General features: G+C 39.8%; 1 protein-coding gene across 1 annotated transcript; it reads right to left on the bottom strand.

Annotated features, from left to right (window-relative positions):
* Positions 1 to 4,456: 4,456 nt before the first annotated feature.
* Positions 4,457 to 18,229, bottom strand: LOC140160618 (uncharacterized). The gene is made up of 3 exons (XM_072183867.1): positions 18,171 to 18,229; positions 7,177 to 7,295; positions 4,457 to 6,088 (listed from the first exon to the last, which is right to left on the bottom strand). The coding sequence occupies exons 1-3, from the start codon at positions 18,204 to 18,206 to the stop codon at positions 5,941 to 5,943; spliced, it is 303 nt and encodes a 100-aa protein (XP_072039968.1). The 5' UTR covers positions 18,207 to 18,229; the 3' UTR covers positions 4,457 to 5,940.
* Positions 18,230 to 18,870: the final 641 nt, after the last annotated feature.

The following is an 18,870-nucleotide window of genomic DNA, read 5'->3' as shown; positions in this document are numbered from 1 at the left end:
GGATTCCCTGCGACCGTGCGCAGAATTACTCCACCGGAGCTATATCCGGAGGGAGTTTCTGCGCACGTGCGCCGAAAATCCGTCCGTGGATTCCCTGCGACCGTGCGCAGAATTACTCCACCGGAGCTATATACGGAGGGAGTTTCTGAGCACGTGCGCCGAAAATCCGTCCGTGGATTCCCTGCGACCGTGCGCAGAATTACTCCACCGGAACTATATACGGAGGGGATTTTCAATGCACGTGCGCAGAAAATCCGACTGTGGATTCCTTGCGTCCACCGTGCGCAGATAATCCACTATCGGAAGTTCTGCGTAGGGGTCGCAGAAGCTCCACTGGTGGATAGCTTACATAACTCTATATGGACTGGACATGGCAGCCTTCATACATTCTAATGTGTAATCGATCAGCAAGAGCATTCAATTTATTTAAATGAAACGCCTAACGTCAGGTGGGTGGTAAAGATGATTGCATCGACAGCTAAAGCCTCCTTATAGACTTCAGACCCACACAAGCACACATTTGGGATACGTGAGTACAATGGTACCACTTTACACATGACTGCCCTTACACATGACTGTAGTGTGGTCACTTATTGATACTCGCCTGTTGTGTAGAGCGTTAATATGATGCCGGATCAGTGACTAATTTAATGGCGGAACCCCTTTATTCGAAACAATTGTACCACTTTTATGAATAGCCTGTCGCAACTTCTAATCGGCATCAAACGAACAAAAGATTATATAATCTATTGCGACTCTATTTCTATTTAAAAGCTCTTTGCTTACACCAGGAAAGTTGAAAAAGAAGGAGGAAGAACGGAATTATATCCTTGAGATAATCCCGTAGGTTATCCTGTCGCACCTATTCATAGTCCTTTATTCTCAAGTAGTTACACATCTACTTGAAAGTAGCCTTTGATGTGATGTGTGTTGCCGACTACGGTTGATTAATTTTCACTCCAGAATTGAAACCATATCCAATGTTTCTATAGATAATTCCTTGAAGTATGACACGTGTGTGTTAAGTACCTGATGTTGCTCTGCAGGGATACCACACGTTGATACTATAAGAAAGAAATGTAGTTTTGTAAAGATTCCAAAAAAATCTTGGAACATATATTAATTATTTAGGAGAGTGTTTTAGGATTTTGTTAGAAACGGGATGATTTTTGATCATCTATATTTTATTGTTTTAATGTATTTTCCTGTCATTTCCTGCAAATCTAATAAAGATATTTTGATAATTGAAAATAGTCTGTATCATAAATCGTAGAGGTTGAAAGCCACACCACCACATTGGGTTCGTTACTTTTAATGCACTCGGTGTTTCTACCGTCCCGACTCAAACGATTCTAGAAGTTGTTCTCACAAGCCCCGCCTACTTTCCCTGCCTTCTCGGCAACCCGGAAGTAACTTTTTCCATTGGTTTGTGTGGTGCAAAATGAGGAAAATACCAATATTTGGCAACGAATTACAGGAATTCCAGTCATAGATCTCGACTGAAAATGGATACATTAGGTAAGTAACACTTTCATTTATGTCATATCAAAATATTGTTGGAGATCTATGACCAGTTTGGTAGATAATCGAGTTGAAATGTGGGCATGTTTTTGGCATGGTCTAGGTGGGAATAACAGGTTCGTACATGTAAACTCAATGGGAATCTCTTACGACTAGGCTAAAATACAACAATATTTTGTAAATTTTCCTCGTAAAGAAAAGATCGGTCAAGGAAACCTATATGAATATGTTGTCAATACTTCACTTGACCCAAATATATGATTTATTTTTGTAATGAGAGAATCGCACATGGAATTTTAGAGGGATTTTGATAGCAGTTCCCGCACCGTAGAAAAGCTGCTCTGTCATGAGCCGGAAATTCCATCATGAGCCTAGATCCTGATTTGTTTTGCCAATTGAAGCTTCTAATGTTGGCTGAATGTTTTTGATGATATCATGAAAGTCAATCTGTGACAAGATGTAATTTTGCTACGGAAAGTGCTATGACAAAACGATTTTCAGTTTTGGCTTTCTTTATAATCAAGGAGTTTAATTTGATATAAAATGATGCAGTGTTTGATGGCAAAATTTGACTGAATTCACCTTTCAGGGGGATGTAATTTTCTTCGGCAGGGGGTCATGAATATGTCGGTGACTGAAGTCAATTTTTATGACCCCCCTCCATCGCGGATCGAGGGCTAAAATTTTTACGACCCCCCTAAAAAAAAAAAAAAATTTTAGGACCCCCCCTTCTGTCAAAATTTTAGAGCGGAGTACACGAAACGCGTTAAAATTTTTGACCATAAGCGTAAAGAAGGCGCACGGAGTGCGCAAAAATCTTGCATTGTATAAAGATTGTGTGCACATTTTGTTCAAAAAAGTGTAAGAAAAGTTACACCAGTCGCCAGCCCTTAATAATTCTATAACCCCCTATTTTGATTGCTACAAAATTATAACCCCCTATTTTTGGTCTTAAAATTCTATGACCCCCAGTATATTCATGACCCCCCTTCTGAAGAAAATGATAGCCCCTTATACCTATAAGGGCTCAGCTGTGCAATAATTATGAGCCCTGGAAGGAGGGTAAAATTGGGGGGCAAGCAAGCGATCCGAGGGGGGGGGGGCAAGCAATTTTGGCACACATTCATAGGGTGCCTTTTAAATAAAATGCTCTAAAAAGCTTAGGAAAACAGTATGGAAACGCTGAAATATGCAAATTTTCATGCTCGCTGTGCTCTCAACATATCTAGACCTTTTAAGGTTTGCAAATTGGGATCCCAAAAATTTGGCATGTGTTGGGGGCAAAGATTTTGGCAGGCCAAAAGAGGGAGGAAAGCGATTATTTTGCAGGCTGAGAGGGGGGCAAGCTATTTTGGTGGGTCGTTCGGACATTTTATTACCCCGATAATTATTGCACAGCCCCTAATATGGCACATAAATGAACCCTGTGGTGTGCAACCGATGGTGGAGGGGGATTGGGGCACCAGTGGCAAAACTACACTTTCATTGCAATCAAGGGAACAGCTAGCTGGGGTAAATCTGCCACCACCGCCAAGGGGGGCTGGGGAATACAGATGCATGTGCTCATTTGGGGAAGTGGGTGGGCAAGGATTTCAAACCAAGCTGCTGTAACAGCCCCATGCGGGGATTGTGCCACTGTCCCAGCTTTACCCTGACAAATTGTCTAAAATCCTCTTTTTCTTTTTCAGGCCTACTAAAAGGTCAGAGCTACACTGTACAAGTAACAACCAACTGCCAGACACCATTAACCAATGCCACTGTGAGCCATTTCATGTCACATTTTGCAGCGGAGGCAGATGGAAGTCATGGAACAAATGAAATATTAAAAAGGACTGAAATAATGACCGGATTCAGAAACGCACTTCAATCTCACTAATTGAAGAACAATACTTGTGTTGAAAGTCGGGACTCATAAATTAGGTGTAACAGAATGTGTGAAAATTTATTAAGATCTATTAGAAATATTCAATCCAATAGATTAGAATTCAATCTAATTCAATTTTAATATATGGGATTAAAATTGCTTAGATTGCCTTAGATTAAAATCAAATTAGATGTATTCAAATTAGATTTTTAAAAATCCATCCAAATGTTTTTTAGATTAAAAATCAAATAAGATTGAATTCTAGATTGAATATTTCTAATAGATTAGATCCAATTTTGGATTTGTCCCAGATCACAATCACTTAGAGGGAATATGCTGAATTGTATTATAAAATAAAGACTGCACAAAAAGTAACGCAGCTGTTATAAACATGCCTGTAGCGTTTGAACTAATAATTGTGTTCACAATATTTCAACATAGAAAGAAGGATGATTTATTTACGCGCATTTTGATACCCCATTAGTCCAATCTCGTTCAATAATAACAACACAGCAGTGTTTTTAAAGAAAAATACCCGAATTGAAAGTTGCGGTTATTTGTATTGATATGAAGTCATTGATTGAAACCATTGATTGCTGTAAATGGCAACTTTTAAATTTGTGGTTTTTCTTTAAAAGCACTATGTACTGTGTTATCAGTATTGAACGACATTTCACAAATGGGGTATCAAAATGAGCGTAAATAAATCATCCTTCTTTCTATGTAGAAATATTGTGGAAACGATTACTAGTTCTGAACTTATAGGCATATTTCAGCTGTGTTACTTTTTGTGCAGACTTTTATTGGATATCTTCCATCACACAATAGAGGATACATGTAGTAAAAAAATCCCCATCATTTATTATCTATTAAGTAGGTGTGTTCAACTGTTTTGGTTTGTTTGACTTCCTTCTTCATACTTTTTTAAAAAAAAAATAGTGCTTTTATTTTTTCACTTCCTTACAGATCTCAAAATAAATTAAAACAATGATCAAAGCTACATATTCACCATGCATTTTTGTTTATTTCATGAACTCTTGTCTTTCTAATAATTATGTACCAGAGAAATAGGTGTAAAAACACATTTAGTAATGAAGTATGAGATAATGAGTGCAAAAAGACCATTTATTTACAGTCTATTGGCAGCCACTAGTCTTTTGAGAAGGCTTTTGTTCAGACCTTCATTTGGGGGACCCTTTGTCAAGGCCATTTGGCACCACTTGTCAAGAGGAATGAAGAACACCTTGAAGTTAACAAAGATCAGGGGCACAAAGGCCAAAACTGAAAAACTGCAGGCAATGGCCCTGACTGAAATTCGAGTCCAGCTTGTGTGTTAATATGGTGCCTTCACAAAAGACTACATTGTAGCATTGACTGACATCGGCTAGTCTTTCCTGAAGGCTTTGGGTGTGAATGCATTGATGCACAGTCACAGCTTTCATGAAAGAAACAGTGTCTGCCAATAATAAACTATGAACACTTACACTCCTTTAAAAGCATTTATAAGTCAAGGGTTTACATGTAGGACCTTCTTTTATTTTAGTTTTATGTTAAGGGTTTACATGTAGGGTCTTCTTTTATTTATTTAATAAATAACAGACATTAACGAGGCCTTATCTGCAATAGCTGCCAAGTGTCATATTTTAGATAAATTATCAAAATGTCTATGGGGCAGCTATTGCAGTTAGGCCTTCTGGTCCTAAACCCTTGATTAGTGGACTGGATACTCATCATATTTACGGGGATGAAGGTAAACCAGTAGCAGCTACTAAACAATTTGGTCTACAATTACTCTATCCTGCATCCGCTAATCCTAAGGTGCGCTAGTCATAAATGTCACTAGTCCAAGAAAAAAATGGTCGCTAGTCCTAATGGCTGCAGATTTTCCATTGCTAAGGTCTTGTAAACCTTATTTATTTTTGGACTTGTGAACCATTTCCTATTTTTTCGGACTAGCGATCCGTATTTTTGGACTAGAGAACCTTGGCTATACATTGGTTCCCCTCAAGTTCAGTAGTGACGTAGGTGCATATTTTAGTGGGCGCCGTATTGAATCGTGTGCGTATAGTTAATTGTGTAAAAAAAAGGGTGGTTCGTGTGGCGCAGACATGAAAAGACATTGACGTCACTGCTGAATTTGAGGCAAACCAAAGAAAAGTGCCTAGAACATTTCCAATAATTCCATGCAACTTTTACAGCCTGTAAGGAACTATGCATTACGATTACATCACATGATGTCAGAGTCATTTGTTGAGGTCCTTATTATTTTAATAATTGGAGCAAACATTTACTAGTTAGTTTATGCACCACATAAATTACTATGCAAGTATTTAAGTTCTCATCAAATGTTCACCCTCCAGAAAAGATTTTCTTCAAAAATTTAATTGTTGACATAATGTTGGGAAAGTTTTCAATGCATGCGAGTGATAGCCCTACTACGGCCTTTTGACTGTGGTGGTCCAAAACCATGCTATATCGTAAAACCTGGCTATATCCAGAGAACTGCTAAACCCAGACTGCTAATGCCCCCTTTTGGGTGGAGCGGTTAGTGGGTTTTAGCAGTTCTCGGATATAGTGTGTTTAAAAAGCCCTATAGTACGGCTAGCGAGTGATGCGACAGATAACAGATGCCAGCTGTTGACTTCCAAACCATCATCCTCTTTGTCTTTCACGAAACCAGTATCCTCAGTAGTACTGCTGCACCTGGAAATTGGAATAAAATAAAATAATAGCCAATGATTAATTATTACACATTATTATCAGGATTATGGTATCTAGGCTGTTTGTGTGCCTTAAGGGGGTACTACACCCCTGCCCAATTTTGTGCCTATTTGTGCATTTTTCTCAAAAATTATAGGGCATAGGGGACAAGTAAGATATGTATATTATAGGGGCAAGGACTACAACTACTGCACTGGAAATTTTATATCAGCACAGACAACAGTTGTGGAGTTACAGTCAAAAATGAGGGAAAACCAATATTTGATCAAAAAATCAATAACTACTTGCTTTGAGTTGCTGAATTTTCAGTACAGTAGTTGGGAGTCCTTGCCCCTATACATATCTTACTTGTCACCAATGTGCTATAATTTTTGCGAAAAATGCAAAAATAAGCACAAAATTGGCCAGGGTGTACAGTAGTACTCCTTAAAGCCTTAATGTACTATCTTTTTAAATTTTTAGATTTTCCTTCCAAAATGATAAATTATTGTAGCAGAGTCATGATATGCTATTTCAATAGGTGTGAGGTCAAAGGTCATAAAGTCAAAAGTAGTCACTTGCAATCATTTTGCAATTTTAATTTTTTTTTATGAACTGTGAGAGCGGAGACAGATTTAAAGCACTAATCTGTAATTTACTAAGTCTACTAGTCGTGCATAGTTTCATGGGCATAGCCATCTTTTTTAGTAAGGAGGGCAAAATAAAACTTAGGTGGTACACAAAAAACTCTGCATCGCAAAAAAAGTTGCATCATACAATTATAAATAGAGAGGTTGTATGTCTTTGAGCTTCTAAAAAAGGCTTTATTGGGACGTAGCACGCAAAAATTTCGTATTTTACACTATTTTCGGTCATGATCAGGTTAATTTCGGTAGAAAAGGGTTCCTTGTCCCTTTTCTTTTCTTTTGCCCTTCTGATTTTCTCTTTTATTTTTTGTCAGGGGCACTTTCATTTCATATATACCTGTCGTGCCTGAGAATTAAATATAGGAACACATAGGAATAAGGTATTGGCATTTTGTGTGGTGTGCTGCACCCCTTGGCTACAACTTTGTAAATGAAATTACTTACATCCTCCTCAATAAGGAAAGCTGTGCTGTTCGGTTGCAGGTGCTTTGCTTCAGCGTGTGTTTATAGTTCAGATTTTTGGAAGATATGCCTTGCTGAATGGACCTTTCGTGTGCCAGTTTCTGGAAAGACAATACAGTATGACATTGTAATTAAAGCCATTGTAACATTTGCTAAGGGGAAAGCCCTGAATATTTTTCAAAATTCTGTTTTTACACGATTGCTTTGTAAACATATAGTAGGCCTACATACTGTAACAAAGTGGTCATTTACCTGTTTTCATATAGATGTCTTCACCCATCTGAGAGGAGCTAGAGTAGGCCCTCTATTGTTTATTAATACAATCAAGCAAAGGAATCAGGGGGGATGGGAGCATGATCATAGGGTTGACCCTGATTGGTCAAGCACTAAAAGATCAAGGTCATGTGAAACTTTTGACCAATCAGGGCCGTCCAAAACCTGGACGCCCCGTCCAAAAACAGGACGCCGTCGGGACACTCTTGTCAAAAACCTCACGAGAGGCAGTCGGGTGTGAAGATTGTGCAAGTTTTGTTTCGCTTTTAAGCAGTTTTACTATTTTGGATAGGTTAGTTTCAGGTATGTGAGAGTTTCGGGTGGCCGAGGGGTCGGCCCAAAGACCCGGAGGGAGGGGGGTTTGGGGGTTATTTTTACTATTTTTACTAATTTTCTTTGCTTGATTGTATTGGGGACGCGCACGAGAACAGACTGCTAGCACCAGGCAGATGGGGAAAGGTGGAGTCGGGAACATGTCTACAACCCAAATTACATCTCTAATTTAGGCCTTGTAAAAACTGTTTAGTGATACTTTTCTTAGGATTATTTTAATTAAAACCTTTGGGCGTTTATCGCACGGAAATGCTAGTCGGCATAGAAGTGACACTATAGCGCTACTTGGAAAAGGTTTTGGGCTGAATACGCTACATGGCGTGAGGTCCTTCAAATTCTCAAGCTTAGTAGACATGTCAACCCACGCACCTTCCCTCTATATTGTCAGTTGTCGTTCCCCCATGAGTATTAACATTGTTTTTATATGCATGATAGGAATCCCCTTTATCTTTTTATACTTCAAACTTTAAGGTCTTTCATGAAAGACAAGACGAAGACACTTTGGATCCCTTTATGTACTAATCGTTTTCCAAGACGGTCCCTAGGTTTGTGGAGTGGAACCGTTGCATAGTACATGTGCCTATGCATAGCACGGGACAACGCTACCGCTGTGTCCCGTGCCACTGACTTATGGCCATTAACGCATGAAAGTATACGTGCATGCATGCGTGGAAATTTCCAGGTCATGTTTAGAGCTTTCTGTAGACCCGAATTAATGTTTGGCTTCGTGCGCCGACCGTTTTCAGCCAGGTCACATTTCAAAAACCCTTGTTTCACTAATAAATCTTCGTCTGGTCTTTTATTTATTAAAACAATACATCCCGGTGATGCTTGCCAATATTTCTGGGGAAATATGGGCAAGATTCGGACCCTTAATCATTTAGTATAATCTTAGTAATGTATACTCTGTTGTATATGAAATTGTATTTGGAAATGAAAGTAAGAAAAGAACTGCATAGACTCATGGAATACGTAAAGACACAACATCATCGTCTCTCTTGTCAAATTACTTTATTAATAAAAACAACTTTGCTATAAAACATGTAAATATGAACAGTACGTTAGCGAGGTTAATTAATAAAATTAATGTAACTCCTTAGGCTTTCAAATAGTAAACTTTTGAAGGAAATCTATTGTTTTAACTTTGCATGCTCTGGGATCACGACTACATGATAGATATTGAGCATATTGAATTACGATCTTAATCACGGCATAAATAAGTGCTCGTGTAGAAAGTGCAAAAATGAGAGGTTTCTTTCTCGGGTGGGAGATTTTAGTATGATTTTATAGGGTTCAGGTTTTCACGAGATCCTTATAGGCTTTCCCTCCAGTCGTTTTGTTTCCTAAAATTACCCCAGGCTTCCACTCCGTCACAATGGCGTAGTCCGGGCAGGATCAGTTTCTTTTCTATCAAGACAACTAACCTGAGAAATCTTGTAAATTTAAATTAAAGGAATGGAGAGGACGATTTTAGGAACTCCACGTCAGAGGGTGGCTGCAGTGCAAGCCGGAAAAGAGGGTCTTTCAAATAAAAATGTAATGCTCGACCAAAGTCTACAAATACAGCCAGGATTACTGGATGGAAAAATTCAAGAAGTGTCACTTAAATGGTTAATTGACACGGGTAGCTCAGTCACAATTATCAGTAGTCATGTGTTTGAACAGATTCCTGAAATTAAGCGCCCTTATTTGGAGCTAGCTCAAAAAGTTTTGATCTTGGCTGATGGACAGTGTGTGGAAGTAAAAGGGGTTGGTAAATTTGATGTAGGATTAAGTGAAATGGAGATTGAGCACGAGATTTGGGTCGCAGACTTACCCATAAATGGAATCTTAGGAGTGGATTTCCTTAAAATACACAACTGTCAGGCAAATTTTCAAAATGGCGGAAAATCGGTGCGCAGAGTAGTACCCAGTCAACCCCTGGAGGACATTTCTGATAAAACAAAGTGCTGTTGTGTTTTATTATGAATAAAGGAAACGAGCTGACAAGCCGAAAGTAACTTGTAAATAAAATAATAAAAAAAAAAAAAATTTATCAAAACTTATTGAAATGTAAAAATTATTTAAAAATAAATAAAATAGATCAACATAGTCTCAAAACCCTTTCTTTTTCAGAAGACATTTAGCGCAAAATAATATGGAGACTACGGAAGGGGCTGTGCTTAGATCTGGGAGACAAGTAGGAACTTCAGGACCGAATAGCGATGCAGAGTCTAGCGAAGGGGCTGTGGGAGGTCAGGCACTAAACCCTTCAGGAGAAACAGAAAGGGGTGATTCCCGTCCAAAGACTCCTGGAGTCAGGGAAGAAACGGTGGAAAAATCTGTCCGCCCTAAAAGCAAGGCAAATAGGGGTAGAGTTGAGCGAGAAATTCCCAAAACCCAACAAAAACAAATTGAGGATGGGGAGGAAAACTCGGATTTTGAGGATGCCAGCGAAGAACATGAATGGGCTGGGGGTGAAGGGAGTAATATGGCCGAAATGATCAAAGCTGTTCAAGCCATACAATGTAGCCTGACTGAGCTTCAGGAGGCCAATAAAAATTCCACACGTGCCCAAACTCCGCAGACCCATCATGAGTCAGTAGCGGGCAAAGATGGTAATATCCTCTCAAGTTCTCATGCTGAGTTTACTCACCCTTCCATATCCCAATATCCCTTACGTACACCAGGGAAAGCCGTGAACAAACTTAAACCGCCGGTTTATGATGGCACAACATCATGGCCTGACTATTTAATTCAGTTCAACATGATATCTCAACTAAATGACTGGAGCGAAGACGAAAAATTGCTCTATCTTGGGGAAGCCTTGGGGCGTGGCAAGGGAAGTATTGGGAGACATTGATCCGATGCTTAGAGGTAGCTTTCTGGATTTGGTCCAATGTTTGAGTAAGCGATTTGGTCCAGAGAAACAGGAAGAGGTGTTTCGTGCCCTTCTGAAAAATAGAACGCAGGGCGTAAACGAGAACTTCCCTGATCTTGCACATTCTATAAGGCGCATGACCAAAAATGCGTACCCAGGGGCTGCATACTCTATGATTGAGATTATCGCCAAAGATCACTTTATTGATGCGCTAAGACAGCCAGAGGTCCAGAACATGGTGTATTTCAAAGAGCCTATCGATCTGGACGAGGCAGTGCGTGTTGCCATTAAGATCGCTGCTCGTAGTGAGGGCCCCCAGAACTCGGGTAGGAAGCCAGTCAGGAGTGTACAAAATAATCGTGACAGGGAGGCAAAGAAAGAGTCTGGTTGTACGCAGTGGGGTGTTATACCGGCGGAAGACGGATCCGTGGGGAGTTTCGCTCGTAATAGTGTTGCCGAATAAATTGCGCGAAGGCGCCTTGCAGCAATTACACGACGCAAAGAGTGGCGGTCACTTAGGGCAAGAGAAGACATTTGCTCGTGTTCGAGAACGCTATTTCTGGGTGGGGTATTATAGGGACGTGGTGGATTGGGTTCAGAGATGCCCTAAATGCGTGCAGAAACAAAATCCATCTGTTAACGCCAGGTCAGCCATGAAACTATCTCCCTCTAGTACCAGGATGGAACGTTTAGGTATAGATATATTGGGCCCACTTCCCGAGTCTAACCTTGGAAATCGTTATGTGTTGTGTGTTGGGGACTATTTTTCAAAATGGATCGAGTCAATTCCAATTCCGAATCAGGAGGCTAAGACGGTAGCCAATGCATTGATTAAACATGTGTTCAGTGTTTTCGGGGTTCCCAGACAAATTCATTCAGATCAGGGTCGTAACTTTGAATCGAAACTGTTTACCGAGTTATGTGAGCTGCTCGGAGTTCAGAAAAGTCGAACTACCAGCTTCCGTCCCTCAGGGAATGGATTCATAGAACGCTGGAATAGAACATTACAACATAGTCTTAAACTATATGTGAGCAAAGATCAAAGGGACTGGGATTTACAAATTCCATACTTAATGATGGCCTATCGGTCAACCGTTCAGAGTAGTACCGGATATTCCCCCTGTGAACTGATGCTGGGTTGGAATATTCGGCTACCCATAGACATCGTATTGGGGCCAGATACGCAAGGAAGGGAGGAGGAAGTAGGGCTACACGAGTTTGTAGAAAAACAGCAAGAACGAATGCACATAGTCCACAGTGAAGCCCGTGCAAACAACTTGAAAGCTAGCCAAAAGCAAAAGCACCACTATGATCTAAGGTCTAGTGAGACAAGTTTCACTGTTGGTGATAGCGTGTGGTACTACAAACCTGCTAGGTCCAAAGGCGTGTGCCCGAAACTCCAGACCTTCTGGCACGGCCCTTATACCATAGTCAAGAAATTAAATGATGTATTGTACAAAATTGAGTTGTCCCCAGGTACTAAAGTGGTGGTGGTGAATAAGGACAAACTCAAACTTAACATATCCCGCCCTTTGAGTCAGGAATTGTGCTACAAACCAATTACGACAAATACGGGCACAGATCGTCGGTGTACAACACAGGAAGCCCCGAACAAAACTAAGAGAGGCAGAAAAACAAAAAGCCCCCAATGGTTAGGAATTAATTATTAATATGTAAAATTAACAGTCTCAGCTGTCAAATGTGGACCAAAATTGCGGAGCCTTTGAAGGGTCCAGTTGTTATATTGTTATTGTTGAGAACGCAATCTGTTAATTAATAATTGTTGTCTAAAAATAGAAACAGGAAACGAAACTGTTTTGATCTATACCTACGTGCATTGTGGTTTTAAAAGCAGGCTAGTAAGGCCGCTGTTGTTTTATATATATGTTATGATTTCGTTTATCCCCAGATGGCGGAGTTGAAACCCTATGAGGCCCCAGGGCAGCTAATATGCCGAAGGTGCAATATGTTTGCAGCCTCTGATTTCAGGACGCTAAAAGATCATCTGCGGAGCGCTCACTATGTCAAGTATATATGTGAGATCGCAGATTGCACATTTAACGCTAACCGTCCATCGAAGCTGCGAAGTCACCGAAGAGTCAAGCATAGTTCAAATACGGCACCAACTACCAGCAACCAATCAGCGGATTACGCGTCAGGTACCCGGTACGCCGGGCCACCGGCCTGGCCTGCCCCCGCGGAAGCAGAAATGCATGCTCCGGTAGACAGTTTGGCAGAGGGGGGGTTCGACCCTATGTGGTCCGGTGCCTGGCATGAAGAACCTTGGTCTCAAATTCTTGGTATCCCAGCTACATGTAGCGTTCCACCAGCGGCTCCAGTTAATTGTAGCGAGCTAGCAGCAGTTCCGCAAGTAGAACCCAGTGTTAGCCTACCAGTCGTCGCATCCTCATCTTACACAGCAGCTACGGGGGTGCCGGTTCCGGCATCACATCGGCAGATGCCGGCCCCCCGTAGTACCAGCGGGGCGATGATTAGAGCAGTTCGCGAGCAAGTGAAGAATCTTCCTGACAGTCAAGTTGACCGGTTATGGGATAGACCCTCACGCATGGTAGGGGGTATAGTATACACCAAAATTTCGGAAAAGACTGTACTTGCGGACGGCACCATTTATGAGAGCGTGGTGGAAGAACTGCAGAAACCGGAGAAGCCCAGCTCACGCCGTACAACAAAGAAGTCTGAAAAGAAAAGAAGATAAAAATTCGAGAAATCAATATTAAATAGGGCACCAGCAACATCCCGGGTGTGGCTTTCAGGCTTTGGGGAGATTTTTTTTAAAATTAAAAAAAAAAAAATAAACAATTTCTATCACAATTAAAAAAATAAAATAAAAAGGAAAATTTAGATGTATAATTTTATACTGTCAGCATCAAAAATTTTTTTTGTGCACGGCCATTTTGGGGGTTTGTTGTCTTTGGGTTTTTTTTTTAAACAAACAAAGGTAAGCGCGCACCTGGATAGGGGCTATTTACTTTTAGCTTGCGCATTGGTTGGTCTTTTCGTATATAAATGAATGTTATGATAAAAATAGATTTTTTTTTAATTAGTGATAGAAATTTGTGACACACCACAGGTATTGCTCTGGTAGCTCGAGATAAATTAATAAATTAGGGCAAAAAAAAAAAAAAAGGCCTTAATTTTTTTTTTTTTTGTATACTTTGTAAATGATATAATTTATGTGTGAGACATTTTCAGAGCACTTATCAGGGCTAGGAAAGGCCTTGGAGTGCATGCTGAAAATGTTGGCATGTCACATTAGAGCTAGGAAAGGCTTTACGACATGCGTTCACCAAATTATACCATTTCTTAGTCCATTTGTTTATTCTACATGTTATATCGCTTCATCAGAGCTAGGAAAGGCTTTGGAAGTGTTTTCTTTATATTAATGTTGAAAATTGTTGATCAATTTAAAATTGTTCAATTGGTACAAAATTAAATAGGAAATACTGTTTAGTACTTTTACCTTTTTGGATTCAGGAATTAATGATTTAGAATAAAATGTTAAGGACCTAAACTTGCATTTTTTATTGCATATTTTACTGGTTTAAATGGTACCAAAAAGGTGACTTTTGTATTTCTTCCAGATGAAATTTTGAAGTTGCAACAAAATTCAAAGACAGTTTCAAATTAATTAAGCTGATTTTGGAAATATTTGGATCCTTTACAGGTCTTGGCTTATTTGACATTGACTCATTTTATAACTCACCTCAAAATTTTAACATCATTGCATAGGAGATTTCCGTTTATCCATTTTCGCCGATCACCAAGTTTCTGCGACGATCCCTAATTTCCACACCTTTATGCAGATTTGTTTACTAGGCACGTACATGTCCAACGTACAACAACAACTCATGAATAATGTCGTGTCGGTTTTTTTTTCGTTTTTCCCACTTCCGGTTATTTGGACAGTTCCCAAAACTCCTCCAAAAGTGGTCGCACATGCAAATTTTGAGTCCGAATTTCTTATCCATATCGTATTGGAGAGACCAAGGAAACTTCCTAATCAAATTTTAGTTCTCTTTGAGGAGTATTTGGGTCATTTTTCCGTTCACAAAGTTCGTGGAAATCCTGATGTCCAAGCAAGTGAAACAAGCAGGTTACACGAGTCTGGTTTCAGCTCCTTGCTGGCTAGAAGTAGTGTTTCTAGTTTGTAATCTTGTTTTGGGAATCCTTTGGGATTTTCTTTGGCTTTTATAATAAAAATTTCCCAGGTAAACCTGTTGAAGATACTATTTTAATTATATGCAAGAGTTTGATGGTACACGTTGAGGTTATTTTATGTTAAAGCTCGAAATTTTGAATTTTGTGCAATAAATCGAACCAAAACAAATTTAAAAACACTCATTAGCTTGACCTCTGACTCAGTGGATACGGTAAACAAGTTGTTGTGCGAAGTCAGGATAATGGATCTGTCACTACAACCAAAGTTTAAAATGTTTTAAATTTACATGTGATCGAAGTACTAGAGTAAGTAAAGTAAGAAATATAGAATATTTTGATCTGTGTTGTTCTGGAAGGTGATCTTATGGGTGACTTTCTGGTACGGTACCAGCTCACGGAGTTGGATTGTGGTGTTGTTGTGCTTGCATTGTTGTTGCGTGTACTGTATAGTGTATGGTGTTACGGAAGCTTAAAATTACATACAGTACTGAGTACTGACATGTCTTCATGTCAGACAGGTTGCGTATGGGAAGGAATTTGTGGGATTTGCTTCAGGAACAGTACAGATCAGATTACCCTGTTTTTTTTTAGAAAGAAAGTGAAACGGCAAGTAGACTTCTTGATGTTTTGCTTTCACATATTATTATACTGACCACAACTACAGGACCCCCCGGTTCCCATTTCGGGGACGAAATGTTTTTGTTCGTCGGGGGTAGTGTAACAAAGTGGTCATTTACCTGTTTTCATATAGATGTCTTCACCCATCTGAGAGGAGCTAGAGTAGGCCCTCTATTGTTTATTAATACAATCAAGCAAAGGAATCAGGGGGGATGGGAGCATGATCATAGGGTTGACCCTGATTGGTCAAGCACTAAAAGATCAAGGTCATGTGAAACTTTTGACCAATCAGGGCCCGTCCAAAAACCTGGACGCCCCGTCCAAAAACGGGACGCCGTCGGGACACTCTTGTCAAAAACCTCACGAGAGGCAGTCGGGTGTGAAGATTGTGCAAGTTTTGTTTCGCTTTTAAGCAGTTTTACTATTTTGGATAGGTTAGTTTCAGGTATGTGAGAGTTTCGGGTGGCCGAGGGGTCGGCCCAAAGACCCGGAGGGAGGGGGGTTTGGGGGTTATTTTTACTATTTTTACTAATTTTCTTTGCTTGATTGTATTGGGGACGCGCACGAGAACAGACTGCTAGGACCAGGCAGATGGGGAAAGGTGGAGTCGGGAACATGTCTACAACCCAAATTACATCTCTAATTTAGGCCTTGTAAAAACTGTTTAGTGATACTTTTCTTAGGATTATTTTAATTAAAACCTTTGGGCGTTTATCGCACGGAAATGCTAGTCGGCATAGAAGTGACACTATAGCGCTACTTGGAAAAGGTTTTGGGCTGAATACGCTACATGGCGTGAGGTCCTTCAAATTCTCAAGCTTAGTAGACATGTCAACCCACGCACCTTCCCTCTATATTGTCAGTTGTCGTTCCCCCATGAGTATTAACATTGTTTTTATATGCATGATAGGAATCCCCTTTATCTTTTTTATACTTCAAACTTTAAGGTCTTTCATGAAAGACAAGACGAAGACACTTTGGATCCCTTTATGTACTAATCGTTTTCCAAGACGGTCCCTAGGTTTGTGGAGTGGAACCGTTGCATAGTACATGTGCCTATGCATAGCACGGGACAACGCTACCGCTGTGTCCCGTGCCACTGACTTATGGCCATTAACGCATGAAAGTATACGTGCATGCATGCGTGGAAATTTCCAGGTCATGTTTAGAGCTTTCTGTAGACCCGAATTAATGTTTGGCTTCGTGCGCCGACCGTTTTCAGCCAGGTCACATTTCAAAAACCCTTGTTTCACTAATAAATCTTCGTCTGGTCTTTTATTTATTAAAACAATACATCCCGGTGATGCTTGCCAATATTTCTGGGGAAATATGGGCAAGATTTGGACCCTTAATAATTTAGTATAATCTTAGTAATGTATACTCTGTTGTATATGAAATTGTATTTGGAAATGAAAGTAAGAAAAGAACTGCATAGACTCATGGAATACGTAAAGACACAACATCATCGTCTCTCTTGTCAAATTACTTTATTAATAAAAACAACTTTGCTATAAAACATGTAAATATGAACAGTACGTTAGCGAGGTTAATTAATAAAATTAATGTAACTCCTTAGGCTTTCAAATAGTAAACTTTTGAAGGAAATCTATTGTTTTAACTTTGCATGCTCTGGGATCACGACTACATGATAGATATTGAGCATATTGAATTACGATCTTAATCACGGCATAAATAAGTGCTCGTGTAGAAAGTGCAAACATGAGAGGTTTCTTTCTCGGGTGGGAGATTTTAGTATGATTTTATAGGGTTCAGGTTTTCACGAGATCCTTATAGGCTTTCCCTCCAGTCGTTTTGTTTCCTAAAATTACCCCAGGCTTCCACTCCGTCACAATACTCTGCAAAAATCAAGACTTTATGTTTGCTCACTTGCTGTGGGTTGGGATTGAGACTTAAGATGAAGTCAAAATCATATTTTCCTATAGACGAATCAAATTTCACGCATTCCCCAACCTCAATGGCGGCCATAGCCGCGACGGGGACCAAACTATCTCACCTAAAATGTGAAATGATGCGCCCTTGAAGGATATTTTAAACTGCATTCTACCACCCGTGTTACACGCAGACAAAAGAATGATGACAGTTTACAACACAAAAGAATCTCACATCAAATTTTAAGCGGGTTTAATCCACCCAATTGGGCACTCACAACACCTGTTTGGTGCATGCAGGGACCCTAATAAGGCCAAATAAAAAAATAAACATGTTTCACGTCCCCTCCCGCTTCCTTTTTTGAGGTTTCTTCAAATATATTTTAATTTTTTGAAATTCGGTTATAACTTTTCAAAATATATGTCTAGGAAGTTAGGATGCTTTCTATAGCCTTGTTAAGATACAAGAAACACGTTAGGAAGGTTTTGTGATCATTTGAGGGGTGTAACTCTCCTCCTTTTTCCAGGCATTATTGTATACGCTAAAACACTGAGCTCTAAGTATGGCTATTTACACCAATTTTGTGATAAAAATAGAAAATAAAAAGACCCTCTTCCTCCTTTTTTTCGAAAACCCGGACGTGAAACATGTTTTTTATTTTACTTGGCCTAGTAATGGCCGACCAAATCCTGACCATGACTTGGCTCGTTGGATTCGTCTATACTATAGCGAATCCTCACTGGCACTGCCAGTTAAAATTAATGTTGTGTCGTTTAGTTTTACTTGTGCATTAAAAAATTAATGAGTTATAAAAGAAACTCACCTTGCAGAGTCGAGGTACAAACAACACACCCAACATACTCAGCCAGGAGAACGGTATACACTACACGACATACACTGTATTGCAATGATCATGAATGTACAGTCATGACAGTGCATGAACAACAGATCTGTGTGATGCAGTGGTGAATGGGACAAATCTCGTCATGTTTTCGTGTAGTCTGAGGTGCTCTGACGATAACACTCCGATCGCCAGGCAATCTACGTGTAGTAGGCCAGTGGGACAACGAAAACGTTGTTCGAAAATTTCTAACTTTCGTATGAACAACCGATAGCTTGTGATACGAAAGTTAGAATGGCCAATGATACCTGCCCTAGTCGGAGATTCGTCGACTGTTTTAAAACGCTCTAAAACAATTTTTAAAATTATCAAATTTGGCTACAATTTAGTTTGGCTAACATTTATGTATCTTCGCAAGATCAATTGCTTACTTTTAACCGGAAATACAGGTGCCGAAGTACAAATTCTGACCATTTAAAAAACGGTAATAGGTCCTGTAGTTCTGCGATCTTTCTTGATCGCAGTTGTTTTGACGACTGACTGGTTCGCCGGTCCCCCACGACTTTTTCCCCACCCGCTTCATGGAGCCTCAAGCTTGCAAGGTACCATAGGTCACCTGGGTTTTTTTAACGAAAAAAACTTATAATAAAATAATTTTTTGTAAATTCAAAGAAAGGGAAAA

Source organism: Amphiura filiformis, chromosome 9 (assembly GCF_039555335.1).
Source record: "Amphiura filiformis chromosome 9, Afil_fr2py, whole genome shotgun sequence".
In the NCBI taxonomy this organism is placed as follows: Eukaryota; Metazoa; Echinodermata; class Ophiuroidea; order Amphilepidida; family Amphiuridae; genus Amphiura; species Amphiura filiformis.
The sequence above is the reverse complement of the archived record's forward strand: the minus strand, read 5'-3'. Positions and strand labels throughout refer to the sequence as shown.

Coding starts and splice junctions, on each gene's coding strand:
- LOC140160618 (XM_072183867.1), bottom strand. CDS start 18,206: ATGTTGGGTGTGTTGTTTGTACCTCGACTCTGCAAG. Junction 7,296..18,170: donor TTGTACCTCGACTCTGCAAG/GTGAGTTTCTTT, acceptor TTGTCTTTCCAG/AAACTGGCACACGAAAGGTC. Junction 6,089..7,176: donor CTTTCCTTATTGAGGAGGAT/GTAAGTAATTTC, acceptor TCCAATTTCCAG/GTGCAGCAGTACTACTGAGG.